This window comes from Papio anubis, chromosome 5, assembly GCF_008728515.1.
Source record: "Papio anubis isolate 15944 chromosome 5, Panubis1.0, whole genome shotgun sequence".
NCBI lineage: Eukaryota > Metazoa > Chordata > Mammalia > Primates > Cercopithecidae > Papio > Papio anubis.
The window spans coordinates 53654430-53682070 of NC_044980.1; the positions used below are offsets into that span (position 1 = coordinate 53654430).

Genomic DNA, 27641 nt, shown 5'->3' on the forward strand with positions numbered 1-27641 from the left:
CTGTCTCAAAAACAACAAACAAAAACTCAACAATATATCTAATTCTCAGGGAAATGCAAATTAAAACCACAATGAGCTATACCTCATGCCTGTTAGAATGGCTATTTTCCTTCTTTTTCTCTTCAACTTTTAAGTTCAGGGGTACACGTGCAGGATGTGTAGGTTTGTTACATAGCTACACATGTGCCATGTTTGCTTCACATATCATCCCATCACCTAGGTACTAAGCCCAGCATCCATTAGCCATTCTTCCTGATGCTCTCCCTGCCCCCATCCCACCCCGCAACAGACCCCAGTATGTGTTGCTCTCCACTATGTAGAATGGCTATTTTCAAAAGATGAATGATAACAAGTGTTGGCAAAGATATGGAGAAAAGGGAGCCCTTCTACACTATTGGTGGGAATGTAAATTAGAACCACCATATTGAAAATAGTATGAAGGTTCCCTAAAAACCTAAAAATAGAACTACCATACAATCCAACAATCCTGCTTCTAGGTATATACCCAGAGGAATTGAAATTGATACATCAAAAAGATATTTGCACTCCCATATTCATTTCAGCTTTATTTACAACAGCCAAGATACGGAAGCAATCTAAGCGTTCATCAGTGAAAAGAAGGATAAAGAATAAAAAATGTGAGATATATATATATATATATATATATGAAGATTATATAGCCTTATAAAAGCAAGAAATTCTGTCATTCACAACATCATGAAATGGAACTGGAGGACATTATGCTAAGTGAAATACGTCAGGTACGGAAAGACAAATACTGTCTTTAATAAATGATCTCACTTTGTGGGGAATCTAAAAAAGTCAGTCTCAGAAACAGAGGGTAGAAAGGTGGTTACCAGAGGCTATACAGGAGGAGGGAGAGAAAAATGGAAGATGTTGATCAAACAGTACAAAATTTCAGTTAGATTGGAGGAATAAGTTTTAGTGATCTATTACACTGCATGCAGACCCCAGTTAATAATAACGCATTATGTGTTTTACAATTGCTAAAATAGATTTTTGACATTCTCATCACAAAAAGATAAATTGGTGAGGTAATATAGATATGTTAATTAGCTTTACTGAATCTATGATGTACACATTTTAAAAATCACATTGTACCCCAGAAATATACACAATTAGTATTTGTCAATTAAGAATACTTGAAAAATTTTTAAAGATTAATAAAAAAGAAATAAGTTAAAACATTCAACATATAATAGCCGATATGAATGTACAAGAAATGACAAAATCCCAGCATTGTGGGAGGCCGAGGAGGGAGGATCATGAGGTCAAGAGATCGAGAACATCCTGGCTAACACGGTGAAACCCCGTCTCTACCAAAAATACAAAAATTAGCTGGGTATGGTGGTGGGTTCCTGTAGTCCAGCTACTTGGGAGGTTGAGGCAGGAGAATTGCTTGAACCCAGGAGGTGGAGGTTGCAGTGAGCCGAGATGATGCCACTGCACTCCAGCCTGGGTGACAGAACGAGACTCTCTCTCAAAAATGACAAAGTTTGAGCAACATTAACTTAGACTGTAAATTCTTAAAGAATAGAAAAGTTGTGTTTTTCTTCTAAGAAATACTATGTTTTTACATTGCAAGAAATATGTGACACAGAGTTTTTCTTAATCTCTCTTTTTTAATGTATTCTAGACAGGCAAGCACATGTAATTTATTGAGCACCTAGTGTGTGCTAATGCACCAAACTGAGCTTTACATACATTATAGCTAATGCTCTCAATAACTTTTCCATTTTATTTTCCCCTTTCATTATCCCCACTTATAAACGAAAAAAACGGCTCAGAGCGGAAAGGCCTATTGCCCAAAATATTAGATAGGAAACAACAGAGCTAGAATTCGAAACCACGTTTGCCTAATGAAAAACATTTATGTTCTTTCCACTGTACAAAGCTGCTGTAAGTATCACTGGTGCATACTCCAGGCCAGGGAGTAAATATCATTCATCCTTATCACATACAAAGTATAACAGAACAAAAACAAGAAGCTCTGAATACTAAATAATAATAATAAATACTTTATAAAAGATAAACTATTCTCTAAGAGTAAAAAATAATAAGCCTATTATCATTATAGCTGGTAACTGAACTTAACTAATTTTCTAATAGACACAGCAGAACTGTTTGTTGTTTAAGCAAATATCAAGGCATACCCCCAATCCCTGTTACAGGGAATAAAAGAGTCTTCTTCAAATGCCTTTCAAAGCTAATGTGAATATTAAAAGAAAGTGCTACTGATCTCTCTATATTCTAGAAAGATCTCAGATGAACAGTGTCAATTCAACTATTACAATAAATAGCCATGTAAAAACTGCTCCCCTGCTAGAGCTACACTATCACAAGATTAACCCCAGCAATCTACAGTTCCAGAAAAAGAGTTGGTCCCTCCTGCTGAAAGAGAAAACCAAGCTCTACATATGTTATGAATCAATGGAAAATAATGACATTAGCAGCACTTCACATCCAACATGTATTTATATCTTAAGTGATAGCTACAATCTATATAACTGTCACAGAAATCTTCTTAAATTGAACAAAAGCATTATCTATCATCCTTGCTATCTCGAAAAATACCAGTTTGTTTCATCTATCCATAACATTAGAAAAAATACTTCTTTTATCATGGCCAACCCTTATGTTTTGGAATTTTTTTCAAAAATGTAGACAGTTCATAATGCACTCAGACAGAAGTTACCACTACCACTACCCCATAAATTAAGTCAAAATATAACTGAAAAGAAGAAAATTCTCTAGTAATGATTAATTTGTTGAATAATTAAAAATTAGGAATTTTGGATAATTACATGTTAGGAATAATTAAATTTTTACTAAATACTGGCACAGGAACTGAACGGATGACAATAGAGACAAATTAAGATTTGTTTTAATCCTTAGTTTTATGCTAAGGTAAAGTCAAGGGCTCTACTTTCCAGCGAAAGAAAAATTTCCTTTAAAATTGTTTCCCTCTTCTATTATTACTGAAAAGCAAAGGAAGTATTTTTTCTAACAGTGATTATAGGATTCTCAATCTTTCATATTAACTTTTAGGTACTACATGTAAGCTACATAAATCTGTCTCCAATCTACCTCTATTAAGTAGATTAAAAAGCAGATACTGAACTCAAAACATCTAACTGTTGATTTTCTATAATTATAGAAGATATTTTCTTCTGATATTTAAAGTTTGTATTTAGGCATATTAACTCAACAATTTTTTAATCTAAAGTTTAATATGTTAATGTAGAAAACAACTGAGGCTATTTTCTCTCTATAAAACATGCCTTTTCCAATTAACTTAGTTTCCTTCTTAGCAAAAGTTTAACATTTATCTCTATTCTAAGTTACGTTGTGGTTGCATAATGTGGAAATATCTTAAGATTTAGCCACTTCTATGAAGATCCTATATTTATTACAACACCCCTCTTGCCCAGAAGAACATACATCAACAAAAAGTGCTACTATATGTTCTGCATTGACTATTACAAAGCAGTAGGGGGAGCAGCCAGAGAAAGCACTGAGACAAAGCACCCCAGCAAAGCAACTTAATTTACAGGCAACAGAAACATGCTAGAGAGGTTTGTCAAAAGTCAAATACACAAAATAAATTCCATAAAGAAGTCATGACTACATTTGTAAAGCTGGCCTAAGTACATTCGGAATGAAGTATAGAAAAATCTGAAGTCTCTTAGGGGCTGGATTCTAACTTCAAGACAGACTTTCAGCTTGAAACACAGTCATTTCCAGCCATGCCAAACCTCAAACTGCCCCCAAAATTAGAGAGCAGAAACAAAATACCATTTTTATAGTGATACGTCTTGGGAAGAACTCAAAACGATTTCGTTTTCTCCTTTGAACCTCACTGAACTTACAGGGAAGGCCTGGTGAAAGGTGCATTATTAGGTCACAAGAGGATAACGTTACAGGGTTCCATAGCATAATCCTTGAAAGCCCTGAGGCCCAGACCGCTCGCTGTCCTTCTTTCCTCTCCACTGACTCCCATCCTCGATATACTTTCTATGAGAGAAAGGTAACCAAAAACACGGCGAAACTATTCTACTTAAAAGGTGTTTTACTACAAAGGCACATTGACCACTAACCCTTATTATATTTTACATGTTCTAAAAATTAGTAAGGTCTGCATTTTCAGTTTTAGAGTAAAACGGGAAAAGTACTTAGTTAGCTCTTCTGTCTGGCATTCTGTAACTGGAATTTAAGAAAAACCTAAACTTCTAATTAGAACTTCAGAATGTTCATGTCTGTATTATACCACAAAAACTATAAATATAATTTAAGCATTTTTATGATACAGAAATGTGTGCTATAGACAGTTATCTAAGAATTATAAAATTCCATAAAACTTGAAATGTCTAGTATAAGTTACAACGGAATGGTAAAAAGACATTTTAGCCATGTAAGCGACCAGTGAAGTTTGACCTAAAACCCAAATAATAGCAATAACAACAGATACAGTGCCTACTATTGTCAGATACTATATTAGCTAGCTCTTTTTTATATATTCTTTTGAACTCTTACACTGACCTTTCAAGACAGTTATTATGATGCCCATTTTATGCTAAGGAAACTGAAGCTAAAAAAATTGAAGTGGTTCTCTAATGTAACTCCATTAGCAAGAAACAAAACCGTAATTCAACTTCCAGGTTTGCCTGCCTCCAAAGCTTTGAGACCTCACTAAAATTACGCTCAGTTGTAGTAATGAGGTTCCAAAGGAAATCTGTACAAATCTCAGGCAGATTAATGTGCTTATAAGGGTAAATGCTGTAGATTTAATCACTCAAATTAAATGCCATCTGGAATCTCTTACCCCACTTGGTACAAGCATCCTACATGTGTTATAGCCAACCCTAGCCTTGCCCAAGAATTCAATAATTTTCCTGCTTCAATGCCATCAACAAGCAAGCAACATTATAATACCAGTACAGGAAGTACAGCTAGTTGCTCCTAGAGCATCATTTAAAAACTGCTAATTGGTTAAGATGCCTTTTATTGAGAAGTCTAAGAAATAGAAATAATATGTTAATCCAGTTTGTTTAATGGGTTTGAGGAATCAGTTTCCTCCTTCCTAACACCTAAATCCATCTTCATAATAAGTATTTTCTATCACCATTTAAAAATCCTGATCTCTTACTAGTGTTTTTATTGTGCTTTTTGATCTATTAGAGTAAATTTTTAAAACCTCAAGAGAGAACAGAGAATACTGTCATAATTTTTCAAAGGCTAAAAGAGAATAAACTGAAAATACCAGTTGGTCTGAACACGTATATGTAAAAAGAATGGATGGTAATAAAACTAACAACCAAAAAGTAATGTTTCAGATTCATTCATTCATACTCAAGAAATATCAAATAACTGAGTGGAGATGATGCAAGCGGTACACATTTCCAGTTCAGACTGAATGTGTGGCAACACTCACAGGGGCCTTCGGATCAGCTGCTCCAACTCAGTTTACAGCTTTTGTGGATGTGGCCTATTCATGCCCTTGTTATCAAGAAGAAGAGTAACTTTACAACCTTTAGCAAGAGCTTTTTTTTCTTTCTATGCCAACCCTTTTTTTGTCTATAAAAGTCATGTAAGCTTAGCACTTATTTAGAAATAAATAAGTTAAAGAACACATGAATGGCTTGGACATTAAAAGTTTAAGCTACAGCTTAAGCTGAACTAAGTTTAATGTTAAAAATTAGTGTGACGGCAATGATTTTTCAATTCAGCTCTGTCGTGGGCTAGGAAAAAATATCGTAATTTTTCAGCCACAAGACATAAACATTGCTAGAATGACTACATTTTGAAAAAATTATCTTCTCGCTTTACCTAGATTTCATTTTAACCAAACAGACCAACCTCTCCTATCAAACCTGTAAATTAACTCAAAGTCTAATTTGGGGCCTTCATAGTAAAGATTACTTTTTCTAAATCTCTGTCTTATCTGGTGCTTTTAAAAGAAGGGATCATTTTAGGCAATTATTATGACCTAAAACATTTTTAAATCTTAATGTACAGATTAATTCCTTGACAGCTGAAGTCATTTACAATACATTATTAAATTTCACATTCAGTGTTAAATCCAAACATAGGTCTCAACATGAAGAATATGGATTTTAGGGAAAGCAACTAGCTGCTCAAATTCATTTAGCTGAAAAACTACTGTTAAATCATCTTGAAAACATACACTAATGCTTGTACATTGCTAAGTGGCTTTTGATTCTGCTCTTCCTTTTCTTACACAGAATCAACCACACAATGGAATTAAGAACTCTGGCCCATGGCAAAGTGCTCCCATTTAGCAGTTAGGACACTGGACATATTCAGCATATGTCTACTGCTATTAAGAATCAAATTATGAAAAAAAACCCCTGTATTTTATAAAACTAAGAATTTGTTACCCCAATGAGAACAAAGGTACCTAATGCCACAGCAGGGGGTAAGAGTCCCAGTAAGAGAGCAATAATTGGTCATTCTGATGAGGAGCTGTGCCAAATTTAGAAATGAGGCACAAATGACAAAAAACAGAATTGATCGTCAGTGTGGACATGGGTAGGTCAGTGTGCATATGGGTAGGTTAGTATCTGCTGGCCATGTCTACAGAGCCCCTTTTATTTATTTGAAGCCAACTTTTCACTTGACAATGCTACCTACAAAAGCACTGTTAATAGATAAGACAATCAAGTGGCTGTTATGCTGTGGCATTTTTGTAAAAACTGCATGAGAACAGGTGGGATAAAAACCATAGTAAGGTAGAAAAAAAAAGTATCACTCATTGAAAGATACGTGCACACAGATGAACTGTAAGTTAATATAACCTTCTTGACCTTGTAAATAGGTAGCCAAAAATACTTAAATATCTTGCAGAGGCAACTATTTGTCACACATTACCAGTCTTTACTGGCTGAATCCTTCAGCCATCTGCACATGACATGCACAGGCAAATAGCCATTAAAAACATATATAATTCCAATTATCTCCTTGCATAACTAAAGACAAAAAGAACAGGAAATCCAAAAAATACAGCAAAACTGAAAACATTATACCTTGCCTTCCGTGCTATTTTAAGGCTGTCCCAGGCTGAAGGTTACTTCTCAGCCCTCAAAACTCCATTAACTGCCAAGACCAGCACCTTAGTACATATGGCACAGATGCCTAGTTGAAGCCTCCTTGTACTAAATGACCTCGAAAAACTGGGCTTTCTCTCCAAGATTAATGGAAACAAAAGTAATGATCATAAGGAACCTTCTAACTCTGTTAATGTTTCCTGCGGATGTGTATGGCCAACTGAATATATAAAGGCTCAGTTCTTGCGGGGTACCCTGACAACCAGATGAATTAGGGTGAAGGTTCCAAGTTCGATGAACTCTTCTGAGTTTGAGTGCCCTAGGTGGTGACATTCAAGTGATTTCACAGACATCCACCAATTCTTATTTTAACCAGGAATCCCAAGAACACCTTTAAACATGCAATGCCAATGGACCCTACTGGGTTTCTGCTACAAGGGCACAATGTCACTTAGGAACCCTGTGTCTTGGGAGGTACTTAAACTACGTCAAATTGCTTTTGGAAAATGTTTATCTGGCGTGACTAGGAGAGGCAAGGCATGGAAACAAGAACCTCCCTCTAAGGAGCAGAATAGCCAACATGCAGTAAGCCTAAAAAACCTCTCACTGTATTTCCCGGGGCTATGGGTACTAGCGGGCTCGCCGGCAGGGGAATCAGCAGCCTGGGGGCATCGGTGACAGCAGAACCGGGGCTTACCTTGTTGGAGGCCATCTCACTGACGGAGTGCCTGGTCTGTAGGGTCTCTAACTGGTCCAGACACCAGTCCAGCTCCTCCAGGGTCTCGCTGGCCAGTTTCTGGTAGGCCTCCTCTGCGAAGAGACAGGGAAAGGGGGACTCAGTTCTCAAGCGCTTCACGGGTCCGCTAGTGAGTTCAAAGGGGGCCATCCTGCCATACCCCGCCATGCTCGGATGCCCGGTGCCGGCACATGAGGGCTGCTCCTTCATATTGCCCAGCCCGGCAGTGCAACGGGGGCGGAGGCTCTGCTCGCGGGGCGGCTGGCCTCGGGGAGGCACGGTCTCTCCAGCTTGGCGTGACGGGTCGGCCTCCAAGGAGGGCGTGCAAAGAGCGGCGAGCCAACTTTCACACGGCGACGCGGGCGTAAAAACCACTATGCGACTTTTCAACTGTGCGACGGGCCCAAGTCCCAGTCCAGGAGCCCGACTCTAGCGGATGGCGAGGGGATGGCGCGCGCGCTTAGGTGTCCGCCCCGGAGAGGAGCGTCTGGTCCACAGCCCGATCTCCTAGGTCCCCGGCCCGGAGCCGCGGCCCCACGCCCGCCCCGCCTGCCGAGGCTTCTGCACGGCACTTGAAGCGAATGAATCAGCCGCGGCCGGGTGCGCGGCCACCACGTTTCCTGTTTTCTTTCTCAACTCCTCGGGCGGCAGGCGCAGCGCGGCTCCAACGCCGCAGCTTTCCGGGAACACTCCCCCTCACGCCCCTCTCGGCCCCCAGCGCTGCCTGGCTCCTCCTCAACCCCCTTACGAAAAGATTCCGAATTGCAAAAGCCTGTCCATGCCACCCGCCGTGTCCTTCCCCTCGGGCTCTGCCCCGGGGCCCCCGCCACCTCGCAGTGCCATCCCCCCGGAGCAGCCGGGCGCCACTCGCTTTGAAGTGCAGCCGAGGAGGCGCGGCGCGAGCGTGTGTGTCTGTGGGGCTGCTGTGGGACTGTCTGTGCTAGGAGAGCGGCGGAAAACCCGGCGTGGAGCGCCTGCAGCCCGCCGCCCGGGGTCGCGCCCGCTGCGGGGCTTAGGAGGGACCTGCGCGCAGGCGCGCACGGCCGCGCACCTGCCCCGCGGGAACCCCGTGCAGCCCACTGAGCCACTGCCCTCCAGGTTGCCCCGACCGCTGGAGCCTCTGCGTCTCCAGGACCAGCTGCTTCCTGCCAAGTTTCACAAACAAGGTTATTTAGGACCCTCAGTGTTTCTGAGGGTTTAAGGTTTAGGGTTTCTGGGGGTTCGTTTCTAAAGGTTTAGGATTCACCTACTTGAAGGAGGCAGGCTTGTGGGAATACCCGCGTTTCTATTAAGACCACATCCTTTTTCTACGACCAGCCCAGTCTAAGTACCAGACTTCTAAACGTTGGGGCAGACAGAAACAAGCAAACAAAATATACAATGTTGCGGGATCGGAACGCTTTATAGTTCACAAATTTGACAATAGGCTGCATTTTCATATGCAGAATTGCCTAAGAGTTATCTTAAAGGAACAGCAGTGTGAAAGAACCACATGGTAAGGAGAATTTACGCATGTCCTGCATACTACTCCTTTCCCCTGTGAATTGCACAAGACCTAGATGATCTTGGGCTAAGGAAGAAAATCTGGTATGGTGTTTCTACCCACCATGCGCAGATTACACTACAATTTTGAGAAAACGGAAAGACCACATTCAAAGGCATAGGGAAGTCTGTTCTGTTTACAAAGGCTGACCTAGGGGACCAGAGGCACTCTCCCTAAGCAGACCAGTTGTGGGAGAACTTCTCTACATTGGCATGCAATAAGCAAACCATTCACAGTGGGGAGAAATCAAACTCCCAAGAGTCCATTTTATAAAACTTTGTCATGGTCGAGTGGAAAGAAGATGCTGAGAAACTTACACGAAGTGGTGGGATCCTCTGTCTTTGTCTTTAAAAATCTACAGGTATTGGTGGAAAAGAAATTCTGCCCTTGAAATTTAGACTCCATAAATTATCAGTGGCACAACAAAGAAATTCATCGACTGAATTTAGTCTCCTCGGATTTCTCACATAGCTTTTTATATGAAATTTGTAAAAGTTAGAGCGACTTGTAAAGTATTTGTTACATGTGCCACGTGGCTTGTTGTTATCAACAATTCTTGAACTATTTACTGTTCACTTTGAGTACTCTACGTTAAAATTTGCCTCTTTTGTTCTACTTCCTCCATCCCGCAGTCTAAAGTAAAGTAAATATATGCTTTAGATGGACAAACAATTGCCTAAACCTTGCCAGGTGAATTAAAATTTCAGATTGAAGCTTTTTTCTTCCCCATTAACAATAGGAACAAGTTAAAGATATTAATAATTTTAAATGGTAAATATAAAATACTTGTTCTGTATAGCTTCCCCAATTCTAAGAATGTAAAAAATATTACATGCTTGTTATAAAAATTGAAGCATTACACACAAATATAGAAAGCCCATTGTAACCCCACACTCTAAAGATCACAAACAATACTTTCGCCTGTGGCTCTAACACAATCATTTTCATTTTACTGAATAATTTCCATATGCAAGTATAGCATCACCTACTTGCCATGGTAGTACATCTACTACATGGTTTGGTTTTGACATTTTCCTCTCTCTCTCATTCCCATAAGATAGGAATGTAGGAAATTTTAAGAGTACATTGACTTTTTTTATGATCATTTGAGCTGTCCATAGTTAGCCTATCCAGTGGATTAAAGATACGTAGCCATTGTGTTCAGGGATTTATTCAGTGCCACCTTTTCAATCATTGGTTACAATGAAGCTGGGAGTCCCCTCCGAGGTTTGGCTTTCTGTGGTTCCTCTCCCCTGCCCTCCAACTTTCTCAAAGCCTGAGCCTCCAGTGATTTCCCAGTAGCTAAGTAAACTGCCCCCCTGCCCCCATCTTCACCAAGTTCCCAAAGCTCTTCAGAAATCAAAAGTACAAACTCAGGCCTCAAATCTAACAGGATGTGGCTCCACACATTATATTTCAGTTGTTATTTTTTAATGTGGAAAAGTAATTCGGGAATGTTTTGGCTAATGCTTCAAGACATCATGCACTTTAGACACAGGATTTGCTCTTAAGAAGGTAGTATAGTGACAGGAGGAACAATTTATTTCAGAATATCCATTTTATGTCCAAGCCATGCACCAGTCATTTTTGACAGACAGGATTTGAGTATGATCATAAAGTGGTGTAAGCATGTATTTTAAGTTCTAACATCTTCTGTATAAATATGAAAAATGAAAAATCACTAGACCACATCTACATACTAGTGAGAAAATAATTACTAACAACAGAGTAAAGAACAGTTTGCTCTGTGAAACTGTTGCTGAAATAAAGGACTATTCTTGATATTAGCATAGAGCTGAGAATATTGCTTTTTTCCAAATTCCTAGGCGAACAGGTAATATAGCTAGCCACGATTTTTCAGGATCATTTGTAAAGCTTCACTTTTAGGAATTTTAACCCCAAGTGTTCTAAGACATCAAGTAACTGACCTTTTCATCCCTCCAAACAAACCTCAAAATGGAGTTGCCAACTATCCTACAGGAAATTGAGTCACCACACCAAGCAACACACCTAAATGTCGACAGCCAGCAGGACAAAAACAGTGAGCCAGTTTAATTTTGGCTTTTACCAAGAACACATACTGCATTCATTAATAAAATATTTCCCCCTAACCCCTGCCAGAGTAGTATACACTGTGGCTCTCCTTAAAAATACATGAAAACTCTTTAACTGCCCCAAATCTTGCTAAGTCAAGGAGCTAAACAGAGAAAAACACCCAAGCAAAAACTATTGGCTAAACTCCCTAAAGGCTGGGAGAGGGCTATGGAACAGCAACTGAGAAATAACTTGAGCCTTGAAGTCCCCTCCTACAACAGCATCAGTTTTCTTCAAGGCACCTTTGAACTATGTAACACTCGCGTTCTGCTCAGGCTCTTCTGTGAACAAACAGTCCTCAATTCTTGCGGGCCAGCACTTGGCTTCTGTCATAGTGATATGCTTAGAGGTTCCCCTGACACATGGCCTGAAACTGTGCCAGGGACTCCAGGAGAAGATGCTGAAGCAGCAGCTTCCTTTTGAAAAAGGAAAAAAGTAATCACCTCAGAGCCACAGCAGGTAGCTAGAGGTTGAGGTTGTTTTTTTGTGAAATGTTCAGTCCATTACTCTCACCCACAACTCACAGTGATGTTGGCCATTGAGGTAAAAGGATCCACTGTACGGGATGTGTAACTATGTGGACATTAGTTTCTTTGCCAACACTTGAAGGTCTGCTAAAGGACTGTATCAGCTTGTCATAATTCCTAGATAGACCTATTGGTATACATGAAAAGAACAAGTCCAAAATATACCACTTACTTTGGATACCATTTGCCCGCCCTTAATTTTAAAAAATAATACAAATTATAACAACTGATCCAGATTTTTTAAAAATAAAAGAACTATAACAAAAAGCTCCTAAGAGCAAATACTTAAATCTCCCTAACCAGTTCCAGCTTCTCTTAATTCTTACAAAATTTCCTCTTTATTCTAAGGAAGGAATTGATACTGTCTACAGTAGATAGAACTGGAGAAAATGATTTCTATTTCACTATGTATTGCTATGAGCTAGTCATTCCTTTGGTTTGCTAGAGTAAAAGATTTGTGTAGGTTAGGTCTAACTTTTGCTGCTTAATTTTTTTTCCTGTATACATTTTATCTGATGGGAAATACATGAAGACTCTGGATTCTCTTTCAATATGTACATGTAATAGGCTTAAGCAGAGCTTGCTAGTGGCAAGCCACTCTCATCTCCAAGTGTATTTCTGGCATCAAATTATTGTTTTGAAGTATTTTAAAATCATATAAAATATATAAAACTTTACTTAGTACTTCATAAAGCTTCCAAAGGAAAGATGTGTGTAATTTTGTGAGGGTTTTCTTTTTCTTTTATCTTCCACTATCTACAATTGTTTTTTTAAGTGTTGCCTATGGCTGTAGAATTTTTAAATGAAATAAACATGAGATTGGCTTTCATTGACTTTTTAGTCCCACCAGTAACTCAACATTTATTTAGCACTGACTATGTGCCATGTACTTTATTAGAGGCTGCAGAAACAAGATGATGGAAAGAGTGTGTCCCTTACCCAGAGCCCAGCAGAGAAGGTAATTTCAGCATACTACTGCAGAATGCACTCTCACAGAAGGAAGCATGTAGGCTATGGGACAGTAAAAGAGGACGATTTAAATCAGACAGGGACAGAGGTGGAGTGGGAAAAGGCTGAGTCCTCAAGAATGAAATAAAAGAGAGTGGGAAGGATTTTTAAGAGAAAAGATGAGCAAGCGCGCAGACCTATGATGAACAAGATGTGCGTGTGTCAGCTGGGTGCAGTGGCTCAGACCTGTAATCCCAGCACTTTGGGAGGCCAAGGTGGGTGGATCACCTGAGGTCGGGAGTTCGAGACCAGCCTGACCCACATGGAGAAACCCCATCTCTACTAAAAATACAAAATTAGTCAGGCTTGGTGGAGCATGCCTATATTCCTAGCTACTTGGGAGGCTGAGGCAGGAAAATTGCTTGAACCTGAGAGGCGGAGGTTATGGTGAGCCGAGATCGTGCCACTGCACTCCAGTCTCGGCGACAAGAGCAAAAAAACCTCCATCTCGGGAAAAAAAAAAGACAAAAGACAAAAAAAAAAAAAAAAAAAAAAAAAAAAAAAAAAAAAAAAGATGTGTGTGTCAAAAAAGAAATTACCATGAGTAGGGCCTTACTTAGGGGAACAGATTCTGGAGAAATCTGAGAAATCCTCAGCCACTGGCCATCTCAGAGACTGGCCACGTCAGGCATCTGTAGGTAGGACTATATCTTCAAGTGTAGGAGTCACAGAGTGACTCAGAGTACTGTGTGACATGGGATCTGATTTTATTTTCTATGGAAAATTCTAGCGCTATGCAATTAATGGAATTGAAGAAAGTAAAGTTGAAGTCAGTGAAACCATTATCTTTGACCATATTAAGAATACAATTAAATAACTTACACCATTTGCTTCTCTGACGATTATTCATATCTAAGACAATCTCTGTATTAAAATCCTACGTAGACATATGTTCCCACAATAAGTCAGGCATGAACAGAAGGACTGTCAAATGTGACTTGAAAGGGGGTGGACTTCTTGCTCTTGAAAACTACAACCTTGTAGTCACTAACTTATTAATCGCACTGTAATAAGATGGAGAAAAAAACAATGGAATTCACCAAAATTTCCTTCACGAGAGTCTGCCTGCATGAAAATGTTCAATAAGGCTATTTATGACAGAAGGTGAGACTTTGAAGAGCTTTCGTTTGGGTAGAATGAATCTGTGCCTCATCTACACTGGAAAGGGAGGAATATGGAGGGAATATGTATGTGTGTGCATGTGTGTAAGTGCATGAGAGAGTGAGAGAATGTGTGCGTGTGTTTGTGTGTGTGTAAGAGAAAGGAGTCAGCTTGCTCTAAAGGGTAACTCCAATTTGTACATTTTCCCTTTCTCCCAATCATCAATAAGGTTATTGAAGGGGTGTGTATGTGTGTGTGTGTATAAGAGAAAGGAGTCAGCTTGGTCTAAAGGGTAACTCCAACCTGTACATTTTCCATTTCTCCCAATCATCAATAAGGTTACTGAAGTTACAAAATCCTGACTTTAAAAGATTTTTTGTTTTGTTTTGTTTTATTCATTCAAGGCACTGAGCTTGAAGGCCAGATTGGCCCAAGCAGAAATGTCTCTCTGAGCTGACATGAGATAAGAGGCAAAGAAAGAGGAGAAAGCTTTTATAAGAATAGGGAGGGCTTTTGTCTAAAAAATTGGAGTTTGATCCAAGTTTAATTAGGCATCCAGGCTGGGGGCTTCATGTGGCATGTGTGCAACTGTAAGTGATATTATTCTTTGAAAGAAACTGGAAGAATGGAGAAAGGCTCCAATCTCTATTCCACCACATACAAGCAATTCCAGGCAATTCAGCTAATCTTTCTGGGGCCTTATTTCACCTACAGGTTGGAGATAATAACAAGAACCTTGTAGGTTGTTTTAGTTCAAGTGAGAGGTTGTGAGTTAAATAATCTTGCATTGATGCCTAATAGATTCTTTTCCCTTCCTCCTCCATTGTATCTTCTCTTCCTCCTGGACTTAAGTCTCTAACTTAAATGCAAACAATTCTATTAATTTAAGTGAACCTATCAACTAGTGCCAGGTATAACCTAGGGTCCAAAAACTTAATAGTTACCTGGGAACAGTTTTTAGGGTAGCTAGAAAGAAAAAACAAATTCAAGGAATGAACAGGGATTCATTCTGAAGAAGTTCACTTAGAGAACATAGGCCATTCAGGAAGCTACAAACAGGTAGGGATATAAAGTTTAAGTCAGACAGCGGACAAAGATAAAGATGGAGAAGTAGTCTTGGAGGACTTGTATACTATTCTAAGACTTTATGTTTTCTTCTAAAGAAGCCATTAAAAATCTTCTAAGTGAGGAAGTCACACCGTCAGATTTGCTTTTCAAAAAGATTACTCTGGGAATAGTATAAAGGCAGATCAGAAAAGTAAAGACCAGTTAAGAGGTTGATGACCGGATAAGGGGAAAATCCTAGGCAGTCCCTAAAGGGGAAGGAGAAGCTTCAGAAAGTTAGGAGGAAAAACTCTCAGGAGCAAAGAAAAAGGAAATGTCAAAGGAAAATACTGTAATGGACTGAATGTGTGTGTCTCTCCAATATTCATATGCTGAAATCTAATCCCCAGTGTCATGGTATTTGGAGGGAAAACCCTTGGGAAGTAATTAGGTCAGGAGAATGGAGCCCTCATGAATGAGATTAGTGCCGTTATAAGAAGAGGCCAGAGGTTGCTCTCTTTCTACCATGTGGATACACGCCACGTGGGCAATCTGCAACCCTGAAGATGCCCTCACCAGAACCTGACCATGCTGACACCCTGATCTCAGATTTCCAGCTTCCAGCACTGTGAGAAATAAATGTATGTTGTTTAAGTCATCGGTTTATGGTATTTTGTTATAGCAACTTGAGCTAAGACAAATATCAGGCTTTGCCATTGATATTCAGTACAGACCATATATACCCACAGGTTTGTGCTAAGATAATTTTCATTCCAAACACATATTTCAGCAACACAAGCCTGAAGAGGGTGTTAAAGAATGCTAGTGAGGAAGCTTTTGTCTGGGAAGTTGTTTGAACAAAGTTACAGGACAATTTTTGCAAGCAGTTTTTAAAAAATGTTATAATTATGTATTTTATTTACATACTCTTGCTGTAATTTTGGGAATCAATTTTATTTCCCTGGGGGGACTATAGGAGAGCATCTGTGTTTCCATCATATACTGTCAACCTTAGGATATAACAGTCTTTGTTTCTTTACCTTTGTCAATTACTGCATACGGTATTCCTTAGAGAAAACAAGGAGTTAGAACAGATTATCTTTAGTGTCTACCCCGCTCTAACATTCATTTATTCTCTGATTTCTGAAATTGTACTATCTGGGTTGGGTGTTAGCTTTAAGGTTGTTCATTATAGTTAACCTGGATGGGGTCAGCTACTTTTGAGAGGGAATTCCTAAACTGACCAGTTACTTGTCAAGGATCCTATCCAATACCATGATCCTGGAATTCTGTGAGTTTAGCTCAATTGTTCATCAGGGGTACATGTTTTCTATTTGAGATTGAGATATTCTCAGAAATAAAGCTATTAATAAATAGAAAGTTTTGGAGTATATTTACACTCACCCTGCTTATCTCCACTCCTGCCTCTACCATATTCCCATCCAATACTTTGCCAGTTGACTTACCAATTTATTCTTAATTTCTGTAACTGTCACCTTCAGTCAAATTCTCATGTGTGTGTTTCTAGATTCATATAATGATCTACTACTGGATCTCCTTGGATTCACTTTTCTCATCACAGTCGTATTTATAAAGTCAGAATAATCTTCCTTAAACCCTGGTTTTATTGTTTCACTCTTTCAAAAACCTGCTGCACAACTCTCTCCTACTTATTGTATTAATGTTACATTCTTGTGTTCACATAGGCCTTTTTTGGCTGGCTTTTTAATACCTGTCTCTTTTATTTACATCTAAGACTATCCTGTCCAAGACAGCTCATCTTAGCCAATCTTTCCGCCTGGAAACAATTTGCTGGCTTCTGCCTCTATGACTTTTCTAATGTCATTTTTATATTTGTGTCCAGGCCTTTCTATAACTGTCTAGAAAATTCCTGACATTTACAGGCACTCAACAAATATTTGTGAGCGAATAACCAATAAGTATGCTTGTTTTCTATCAGACAAGAATATTTATTTCCAAATGAGATTCAAGATACTGGCCTGGGTGTGGCTCCCTACATGTAATCACCCCTGTCTATCTCTTGTTCTCAGTCTTTTGCTTTCAAACTCTCATTTTTTAACAGAGTATTAGGAACTAACATTGCCAAAATTTGGTGATGGTCAAGCAGCTCCTGGTGTCTTACCGAAGAGAAATATTAACATTAAAATAAAAACGACAAGTATTATGATATATCATTCATATGTAATGATCTTTGCAAAATAAGATAAAATTTTAAAAGAATCCATCAATACACCAGTATGACGTCTGGGAGAAACAGATGAATGCACAAAGGTGCGTCTGATACAAACATTCCCAGAAAAATGAGCATAAGTTCATATTATCAATATTTTTTACTCTAAAAGTGTTCACTGACCTCCCTGAAGTCACCAAGGACTCCAAGTCAAGAATACTTTCCTGAATGAAGAAAAGACAACAATTATTTTAATCAACACTGCCCCAGAATATTTTATTCAGATCCCTATCTCTGCTTTCTTCTTCTTCTTCTTCTTTTTTTTTTTTTAACTTTCTCATAAATCTCTGCTTAGCATTTATCTCTCTCTCACTGTGAGATACCTAAGGGTTAAGAAGTAATGCCAATGAGACATTTGTTCCAGTTGAAGACAGGTTAAGAAAAAACATACAGTTGGGTGTGGTGGCTCACGCCTGTAATCCCAGCCCTTTGGGAGCCCGAGGCAGGTGGATGACCTCAGGTCGGGAGTTTGAGACTAGCCTGGCCAACATGATGAACTCCGTCTCTACTAAAAAAAATACAAAAAATTAGCTAGGCATGGTGGCGGGCGCCTGTAATCTCAGCTACTTAGGAGGCTGAGGCAGAAGGATCACTTGAACCCAGGAGGCAGAGGTTACAGTGAGCCGAGAATGTGTCACTGCACTCCAGCCTGGGCAGTAAGAGCGAAACTCTGTCCCCCCCAAAAAAAAAGAAAAAAAAGAAAAGAAAAAATACACAAAAGATTTCCCCAAAAGACTAGGCTCTTTTAAACAGGCTATGAACAGAGTCTCAGAAAGGTAATTTCTTATGTCCAATTTTTAATCTCATTACTTGCATTACAAGCAACACATATGAGTGATAAGCTATGTTGGCCTACTGGTAAACGTACATTTCTTAACTGTGTATGCATTATAGAGAACAAATTTCAGAACTCAAGAGTATATCAGGTATATTTGGCTTATCCAGTTGTATATGAACTGGCTCCATACAAATAAAGATAAATTAGTTTTAAAATTTTACAAGAATATCTATGGAGATTTAGATTTGGTTAAGAAAGCTATTATATACATGGAAGAATCCACAACCTATAAGAGCTCTTCATGGGAAATAGTGTGATAGATCAGAAACAGCATGAACTTTTGAGTCACTCAGAACTTGAATTCCAGCCTTGCCATTGTTCTAGTTGTGTTATCCGAAATAAGCCATTTAAAAGACCTGAGCACATTGTATACATTGAGAATTACAGGGTTATTATGAGAAATGTATAAGAAATGTAAAGTCCCAAGGGCTGTACTTGACATATAGTAAGTATTCAATCAATAGTAAGTGTACTGAACCACTTTGCAGAATTGTTTAAATAAGTTAATTTTCAATAAGGTCATTAATATGTGAGAGTTTCCTTCCTTTTTCACGGATTCTCAATCCTAAAACAATTACTATTTTTGTGTCATCACCATCAACCCTCAAATATTAAACAGTTCTGAGCCAAATGTGAGTGAACAACCTATGATTTAGAATAGCTTTTAGGCCAGGCACAGTGGCTTACGTCTGTAATTCCAGCACTTTGGGAGGCTGATGCGGGCAGATCACCTGAGGTCAGGAGTTTGAAACCAGCCTAGACAACATGGCAAAACCCCGTCTCTACTAAAAATATAAAAATTAGCCAGGTGTGGTGGCACATGTCTGTAGTTCCAGCTTCTTGGGAGGCTGAGGCAGGAGAATCACTTGAACCCTGGAGGTGGAGAAGATGGCGCTACTGCACTCTAGCCTGGGCAACAGAGTGAGACTCTCTCTCAAAAACAAACAACAAAAAATAGAATAGCTTTTACAAGACCACACCAAATATGAAAAGTCAACTATGTAGGAAGAATATGTATTGGTCATTGGTTAATGACAGAGCATCCCTCACACTGAGGTTACTGGGAAGATCATTCCAAACATTTTCCAAAGAATGTTCCAATCAATATTGTCCCTATAAGATTCTCCTTACTAATGATGTTTTGTGGTCAAACAAGCTTGGGAAATATTGTATATGCAGCCTTTTTACAGTTTTTTTTTTTTTTTTTTTTTTGAGACGGAGTCTCTCACTGTCGTCCAGGCTGGAGTGCAGTGGCGTGATCTCCGCTCACTACAAGCTCTGCCCGCCGGGTTCATGCCATTCTCCTGCCTCAGCCCCCCAAGTAGCTGGCACTACAGGCACCCGCCACCACGCCCAGCTAATTTTTTTGTATTTTAAGTAGAGACGGGGTTTCACCGTGTTTGCCAGGATGGTCTCAATCTCCTGATCTGTGATCCACCCACCTTGGCCTCCCGAAGTGCTGGGATTACAGGCGTGAACCATTTCACACAACAGTGTAGAAATCACTTTTACAGTGATTTCTAATGGACATGAACCTACCAAAAGCTAGAAGGTCCACAGCAAAATGACATATTTAATTTTATTAGCAAGCATTATCTAAACCTGTTGAATTTTAGAATGCTTTTTTCATACAACAACTATCACCTCTTGAAGGATACCTGGAATAGGTTTTCCTACACCTATACCTACATGTCAGGTAAGTCTGAAACATTAACAAATACATGTGCTTAGTAGGTTCCCATATGTTTGAAATCTCCACTAAGGACATTTTATTTCTCTTCCTCCTGACTTTGTATGCTATTGAGAAATGGTCAGAGAGTAATCTTCCTCCCTCCCTTTCTTCTTTTCTTTCTCTCATTTTTTTCTCCCTAAAAGAGAATAGTCAAAAAATCCATACATATTTATTGAGCCTCTCTGATGTGCTAGTTGCTGTGAAATACAAGAACATGAAAGATTCAGCAGCCTGGACCCAGGAAGGAGCCATAATAACCTGCTGAGAAAATCAGACACATGATCGGCTGCTGCCTAGAGACAGCGTAAGGTAGAATATAAATCATTCAGTCTGGGAGTGCTACTGTAGTCTGAGCAGGGAGAGGGAGGTATGGACTGTAGCTCAGTGTGCTGGGTTTCAGGAAGAAGGTGAACTTGGATGTAGGTCTTCAAGGAAGACTGGTTTGAATGGCTGTGGGAGGAGGGAGTCAGCTGGCATTGTTTTCAGGTATAAGAATATCTATAGCCTGAATAAAGGTTGAATGTGTGGGCAGTAAATGGGCTGGGTGGAGTAGGCGCATTCCAGGGAGGAGAAGGGAAATAGAGTTGAACACTTAAATGTGTGGTCTTGAGCTAATGGATATTGTGGGAATTGGATAAGTGCACTGGTAGCCTAAGAGGATAGAATGGAGAAGATAGAAGGATGGAGACTAAGGAGCTATTGTGGTAGTCCAGATGCAGTGACAAGCAAAGAGTTGTGGAGGTATCCACTTTAGTGGTCTACAATGACAGTTACAAGCAATAGAAAGAGTATGACATTGGGAACAGAAGTTCAAATGCTGGCTCTTCATCTTAGCAACCATGTGGCAAATTTGGGCAAATTAATTTCTCTGTACCTCAGTTTTCTTTTTTGTAAAATAGGGCTAAAAATACATTCCCTAGAAGGTGGCCTCCAGGCCATTTTCCCACACTTTATTTGAATGTTAAAACTAACTTTAATCTAAAAATCATATATTCATATCCCTATCTTTTTGGGGGGTTCAGTTCAACTTAAATGTGTTATTTGTTAAAAACTTGTATTTATCATCTATTACATGTAACATATAAGAGCTGCTTTTAATAGTAATTCATCTTCTCCCTATCTTTTTTTAAAATACAGTCAAAATTAACAAAACAATCTTGTATTTTTGATACTAGTAGTGGTATCACTACTACTATAGGTACAAGGGCTCTTGTACCTCTCTGAAAAGTAATATAATTAGCAACAGTATTGATGGTATCTGCTACTTTAGATTATTTAAACGGTAGTCATTAAGGTAAGCAAGAGGAAGAAGGCATGTCATTTATGTGTTTTTCATCCTGAAGATGAGCTTTTGGAAGCATATGTTATTCCACAGCAATCTGGATAGGTCTTGCCATGCCCTGATCTTGTAAGCCCAATTTTATTTTGAATACTCTAGGTTTACACTTAAATGATAGCTCCTTGATGAAAGAAAAACAATAGCCTAACAATTTTCTTCCAATTGTCTGAAAACATAATAGGTGTACATACACCTACACACATACACACATAATCTCTAGGGCATATTTACTAGATAGTATTACTTAATGTGTAGACATTTTAAATTATGATAATTAAGACAAAAATATGAGTAGCAGGTTTTTGATTTGAGACAAATTTGAGATTTACTAAAATTAATTATTGTATGTGTGTCCTTCAGATGACTTCATATTTTCATTATATATCTTCACTCTTGAAGTATAACTCTTGAATTGTTGAATTAAGTTTTATGAATTAAGTGTTTTTTGACCAGGCACGGTAGCTCATGCCTGTAATCCCAGCACTTTGGGAGGCCGAGGTGGATGGATCACTTGAGGCCAGGAATTTGAGACCAGCCTGGCCATCATAGCAAAACTCCGTCTCTGCTAAATCTAATCTTGTGCCTCAGGCGAGGCACAAGACTCACTTGAACCTGGGAGGTAGAGGTTGCAGTGGCTCAAGTCGTGCCACTGCACTCCAGCCTTGGGGACAGAGTGAGATTCTGTCTCAGAAAAAAATTGTTTTTCCATTATTACCAACACCACTATTCACAATTCATCCACTATTTCACTAGGAATTATTAATTCAGTTTACATAAACTTTTGCTACAAATTTATTCAATGAAGAAGCTTCTGGATATTTAGGTTCTACCTGCTAATTTCAATCAGTATATTTTGTTTTTCAAATTTGTTCTTGGTGACCCAATAATTATACCTGTCCACCTTGGAAGTGTCTTTCTTTATCACCTTCAGGGCCCCAGCTAACCAGACCTTTGAAAACAAGTAAACAGTAGAGAATTTCAGCTTCTGTGAAGACCACCGTCTTCTTCTGAGGCCCCAGACTCCACTCATACAGGGTTTTGGGGAAGATCAAATGAAATGAAGCAGTGGCTTACAAAGTTTATTGACAGTAAACTACAGTAAAATTTACATTTTATACTATGACCTGGTAGATTTGTTTAAAGTAAGAGGTGCTCACTTTTGAAGACATGTGGATACTGACTTTCAGTAATATATAAAAAAAAGTACAAAAAGGTTTTATACCTATATTTATTTTTAAAAGGTAGAGAAGAGCAGTGGACTCTTATTTAAAGAAACTCTTGTGTTTTATAAATAATAGTCATGGCAAAATTTGTTTATAGTCTTTAACAAACCATGCATTTCAATATAAATTAAACCAATAAAAATGATACATATACAATATAAAGGAAATGTATATATCGGAACAGTATATACCATACACACAAGAGTAATTATATATTCAATCCAATACAGAGAATTGAAACATAATTTAACATGAAATAATATTTATCCTTACTATGTATGATTCACTCTGTTTTCTATTTTATTTAATTTTTAAAATATTAATTGTGACCCACTAAATTGATTTTGAAATCTACCAATTGGTTTGAAAGCACTGAGGTAAGAAATTACCTTGCTTAATAACTGTTAGTTTTGTTTCCTTCTTCTCTCTTTCTCCCTTTTTATAATTAAAGAAAAAAAAATCCCTCTACTTCTCTACTTCACATGAGAGTAGAACACATAAAAAGATTTGCGCTAACTACTGTGCATATTTTTTGAAGTCATTTCTCCATAATGTGTGAGTTTTCTCAGGGTACTACAAGTTTACCAACAGAACACATAAAGCAGCTGTCACACACTGAAATGCCTATAGGAGCCAGATAGACCATGTGAATGAATGAATGGCATAGTTGGTGGGCACTCTGGGTGCAGTGGCTAGAACTGTAGAGGGTAGGAGCAGACCACTATATATCCTAAGCATTTCATTGGCAAATGAACTGAAGGACACCTTTCCATCTGGCCCTCATTTTCCTAGATCTTTCCTCCCTTCCTCTGTCAATCCTTCCTACATAGCCTGTGTTCCCAAAGCACCTCTTATATTGGAATAATAATTATTATGATATCTCTCCTTAATCAAGACCTTATACTAGATTTTTAATGCCTTTAAGTTCTCCCCCAAACTTCAGTTCATCTATTCGAAGTCCCTATAAAATCTACCTCCTTAAACCTGTCTGCCCCTGTTATCCCCTGTGGTTGACCGCCACCTCCATCTCTATCTTTTGTCAGCAAGTTTCCTCAGAGTCCCCTCTCTGCATACTTGGTCATGCTGGGTTATTTGTTTTTGCCACTTGGTCATCTAGACCTTTTTCCCTCTTTCCCTCCTTCTATTCAATTTCTGTCATTCACTGCTGTACAAAGGAGGGGCAGGAGGCCCTACAGGGTGGAGGGAATCAGTCTTGAGATAGCTGAGAGATTCAAGGTGATGAGTTCCAAAGTTGAAGAGAATCCACATACTTCATCTGTTTTCGTTTTACCTAGCAAGGAGCCTTTTCTGTAGACAAAGTTGGGAAACTAGAGGTTATGACATGATTCATCGTTGCCTACTTACACTTTAGCTTGATTCATCTCTTCTCAACAAATGCTTGTTGAACCCCACCAGTAATACCAGAAGCTTGGTATTCTATGAGGTGCTCAACTTACAAAGTTTAGTTCAGAAGAATTCTGACTTCAAGGCTCCTACCATCTAGAGGCAAACAACTCACAAATGAACAAATGCAGTGATTTCAAAAGAAATTAAGGTGTGCTGTGGTAGAGGCATGCACAGGTCAGAAAAGTTCAGAGGATCCAGCCAGGCTTCCTGGGGAAGATATCCATGTGCCCCTCCACCCACCTGGTAGTTCATGATCAGAGTTTGCAAGCTTGGCTGGGATAGAGGGAATAGTGTGTGGATCACAGAAAGAGTGGATCTGGTGACTCAGACACGGCAAGAACCAGCTCATGGCACTAGGCTGCAGGCACACCATACACAAAAGTCTTTTCTTTCCCCAGTTCTCCAAATTCTCTAAAGTGGAAGCCTAGGAGTGAGGGTAAGAAGGAGGTAGGGAGCTACAGCCACTGGAGCAAAGGATGAAAGAATGGGCATGAGTCTCTAAAAGTGCAGAAACTCAACTGACTGGATGCTGAGACAATGTTTAAAAAGGATTTTTGTTGTCGTTGTTGTTTTTTATACTTTAAGTTCTAGGGTACATGTGCACAACGTGCAGGTTTGTTACATATATATACATGTGCCATGTTGGTGTGCTGCACCCATTAACTCGTCATTTACATTAGGTATATCTCCTAATGCTATCCCTCCCTCCTCCCCACTCCCCACAATAGGACCTGGTGTGTGATGTTCCCCTTCCTGTGCCCAAGTGATCTCACTGTTCAATTCCCACCTATGAGTGAGAACATGTGGTATTTGGTTTTCTGTTCTTGCGATAGTTTGCTGAGAATGATGGTTTCCAGCTGCATCCATGTCCCTACAAAGGACATGAACTCATCCTTTTTATGGCTGCATAGTATTCCATGGTGTATATGTGCCACATTTTCTTAATCCAGTCTGTCACTGATGGACATTTGGGTTGATTCCAAGTCTTTGCTATTGTGAAGCATGTGTCTTTATAGCAGCATGACTTATAATCCTTTGGGTATATCCCCAGTAATGGGATGGCTGGGTCAAATGGTATTTCTAGTTCTAGATCCTTGAGGAATCGCCACACTGTTTTCCACAATGGTTGAACTAGTTTACAGTCCCACCAACAGTGTAAAAGTGTTCCTATTTCTCCACATCTTCTCCAGCACCTGTTGTTTCCTGATTTTTTAATGATGGCCATTCTAACTGGTGTGAGATGGTATCTCATTGTGGTTTTGATTTGCATTTCTCTGATGGCAAGTGATGGTGAGCATTTTTTCAAGTGTCTGTTGGCTGTATGCATGTCTTCTTTTGAGAAGTGTCTGTTCATATCCTTTGCCCACTTTTTGATGGGGGTGTTTGTTTTTTTCTTGTAAATTTGATTGAGTTCTTTATAGGTTCTGGATATTAGCCCTTTGTCAGATGAGTAGATTGCAAAAATTTTCTCCCATTCTGTAGTTGTTGTTACTTTTAAGTTCTGGGATACATGTGCAGAACGTGTAGGTTTGTTACATAGGTATACATGTGCCATGGTGGTTTGCTGCACCTATCAACCCGTCATCTAGGTTTTAAGCCCCACATGCATTAGGTATGTGTCTTAATGTTCTCCCTCCCCTTGCTCCCCCACCCCCCACCAGGCCCCGGTGTGTGATGTTCCCCTCCCTGTGTCCATGTGTTCTCATTGTTCAACTCCCACTTATGAGTGAGTACATGCAGTGTTTTGTTTTTTGTTCCTGTGTTAGTTTGCTGAGAATGATGGCTTCCAGCTTCATCATGTGCAGCAAAGGACATAAATTCATTCTTGTTTATGGCTGCATAGTATTCCACAGTGTATATGTGCCACATTAAAAATGACTTTTTAAAGTGGTAACTGTGGGAGGCAAAGGAGAAAAAAACAGGAGCTGCCAGATAAGGGAGTGAAGAGAACTCAGCACTTTGAGAATTGTTACATTTTGCAGCTTGAATTCTTCACTTTTTGCTCCCATTATCTGCCTCTTTCTCCTCTCCATGAACTAGGCCCTGTGGGCCCCGGATCCTGCTCTCTTTGCAGGGCAAAGGATGGTTAGAAATGAATTCACTAAGGTGAGAAACCATTGCTGGTATAGTTCTCCTTCCCAGAAACCTGGCACTTAAATTTAACCTGTTTGGTTAGATCCAGCTCTGCTTCCCCCATTTCTTTTTACAGAAACAAGGCTGGCAGATCCCTGTTCCTGTTAATCCTTGAGTGTACCAAATGCTGTGTTATGCTGGGGCAGTGAGGGACCTTACAAACACTGAAATTTAAGATAACAGTTTTTGGAGTAAGGCAGTCCTTGTTTCCAAATCTGAGCTTTGTCACTGACTAACTAGCTTGAGACCTCATAAAAGCGAATTAACCTAGCTTGTTTTCTAATTTATAAAATGGAGAAAGCAGTACCTATATCATAGTAGGGTTTTGAAAATTATTTAAATAGGACTATGTATGTAAAGCGTGCCTGAAAAATAGCAAGTGGTCCCAAAGTCACTATGATGATGAATTTTATATGCAGGCACCTAGAGCATGTTAGGATTTTTGGGATCTTTCCCAGCTCACATTGAAGCTTCACTCTTCTCCAACAGTCTGTTATCCAACACTGGGTAACTGAGATAGTCTTCTAAGCATTTATCAATGTGGTTAGGAACAGTGATCCTGGAAAGCATTCTCAAATTATTTATCTAAGTAAACAAGCAAACCTTTTTATCCCAGACATCCTAAATCTCTGTAGATGGTCTTTGCTGATTTGGTCAGAATAGCTCAGATGGTAGGAAGGGCTTCCCGGGTGGAAAAAAAAATAAATTAGCAGTCTGGAAAACGAAAGACCTCTGGCTTAAAAGAGTCTCTAAAACAGCCTGATCAGCCTGTGTATTTTGCCATATTATCTAGCATTAGCAGCGGACTGGGAAAAATCCAGGGTTCCTTGTAGAGATAGAGACTGGCAAATATTACGTTTGATGCATGAGAACCAAATCAGAAGTTAACTCTTTAAGTCATTAAATCACTAAACAGTCTATCACAATTATGTGTTTATTACTAGACTGAATTTCTCTGGGGCTGGGACCATATTGAATTCATTTTTTTGATCTTTGGTGCTAAACACTGGCTGGTATCCAGTAAATGTTTGTTGAATTGAACTGAAAAGGCATGAAACATTTCCCGTTAAGGCTTCTATTCTATAATATTTCCAAAGTTTCTAACGCATCTGAGAATCAATAACTGGACTGTTAGAGGAATACGAATATGGTCCAGGAAGCTACAAACTTCATGCTCTGAGATGTTACATGTTTAGTGTAACTTTTGTGCCAGGGGAGAGAAATGCCTAAGAGAGTGACTCTGTTCTCCATACCCACCCACTCCCAGTGTCCTATAGAGTCTTTCATTCTCCGGATGCCTATGATGACTATTACATTTATTTGTTGATATATCTATTGCCTTGTCTTCCTTATAGGTACAGAGTCCATACATCCTAATTGGCCTGGAACTTCCCAGGTCTATGTCTGTTATTCCAGTGTAATTATGAATAGCATTGCCCTTCATTCTAAAAAGTGTTCTGGTTTGAATGCTAAATCATCTAGACACCCTACTTATGAGAGGGTTCACTGTACATCATTTAGTTGCCCAACTCCCCTCCCCTTGGAAATCTGAGTACTACCCTCTACTGGGGGCTTTCCTC

General features: G+C 39.2%; 1 protein-coding gene and 1 long non-coding RNA gene across 18 annotated transcripts in view; one reads left to right on the plus strand and one right to left on the minus strand.

Annotated features, from left to right (window-relative positions):
- Positions 1 to 27641, minus strand: part of PDE4D (phosphodiesterase 4D) — a 1533637-nt gene that overhangs the window by 55711 nt on the left and 1450285 nt on the right. For 14 of the 15 annotated variants that reach the window (XM_031666728.1, XM_031666727.1, XM_031666725.1 and 11 more), the window contains one exon: positions 7783 to 7895. In XM_031666728.1, the coding sequence (XP_031522588.1) occupies positions 7783 to 7895 (113 nt within the window). Of the gene's footprint in view, positions 1 to 7782; positions 7896 to 7981; positions 8437 to 27641 lie in introns of those variants that run through there. The other variant, XM_031666732.1, reaches the window with a different exon arrangement.
- LOC103880972 overlaps positions 3969 to 27641 on the plus strand; it is a 28800-nt gene continuing 5127 nt past the window's right edge. The window contains exons 1-2 of one of the 3 annotated variants that reach the window (XR_004183957.1): positions 3969 to 4048; positions 12884 to 12943. This is a non-coding gene — a long non-coding RNA (uncharacterized LOC103880972). Of the gene's footprint in view, positions 4049 to 12883; positions 12944 to 20153; positions 20269 to 27641 lie in introns of all 3 variants that reach the window. The other 2 variants (XR_004183956.1, XR_004183958.1) reach the window with 2 other exon arrangements.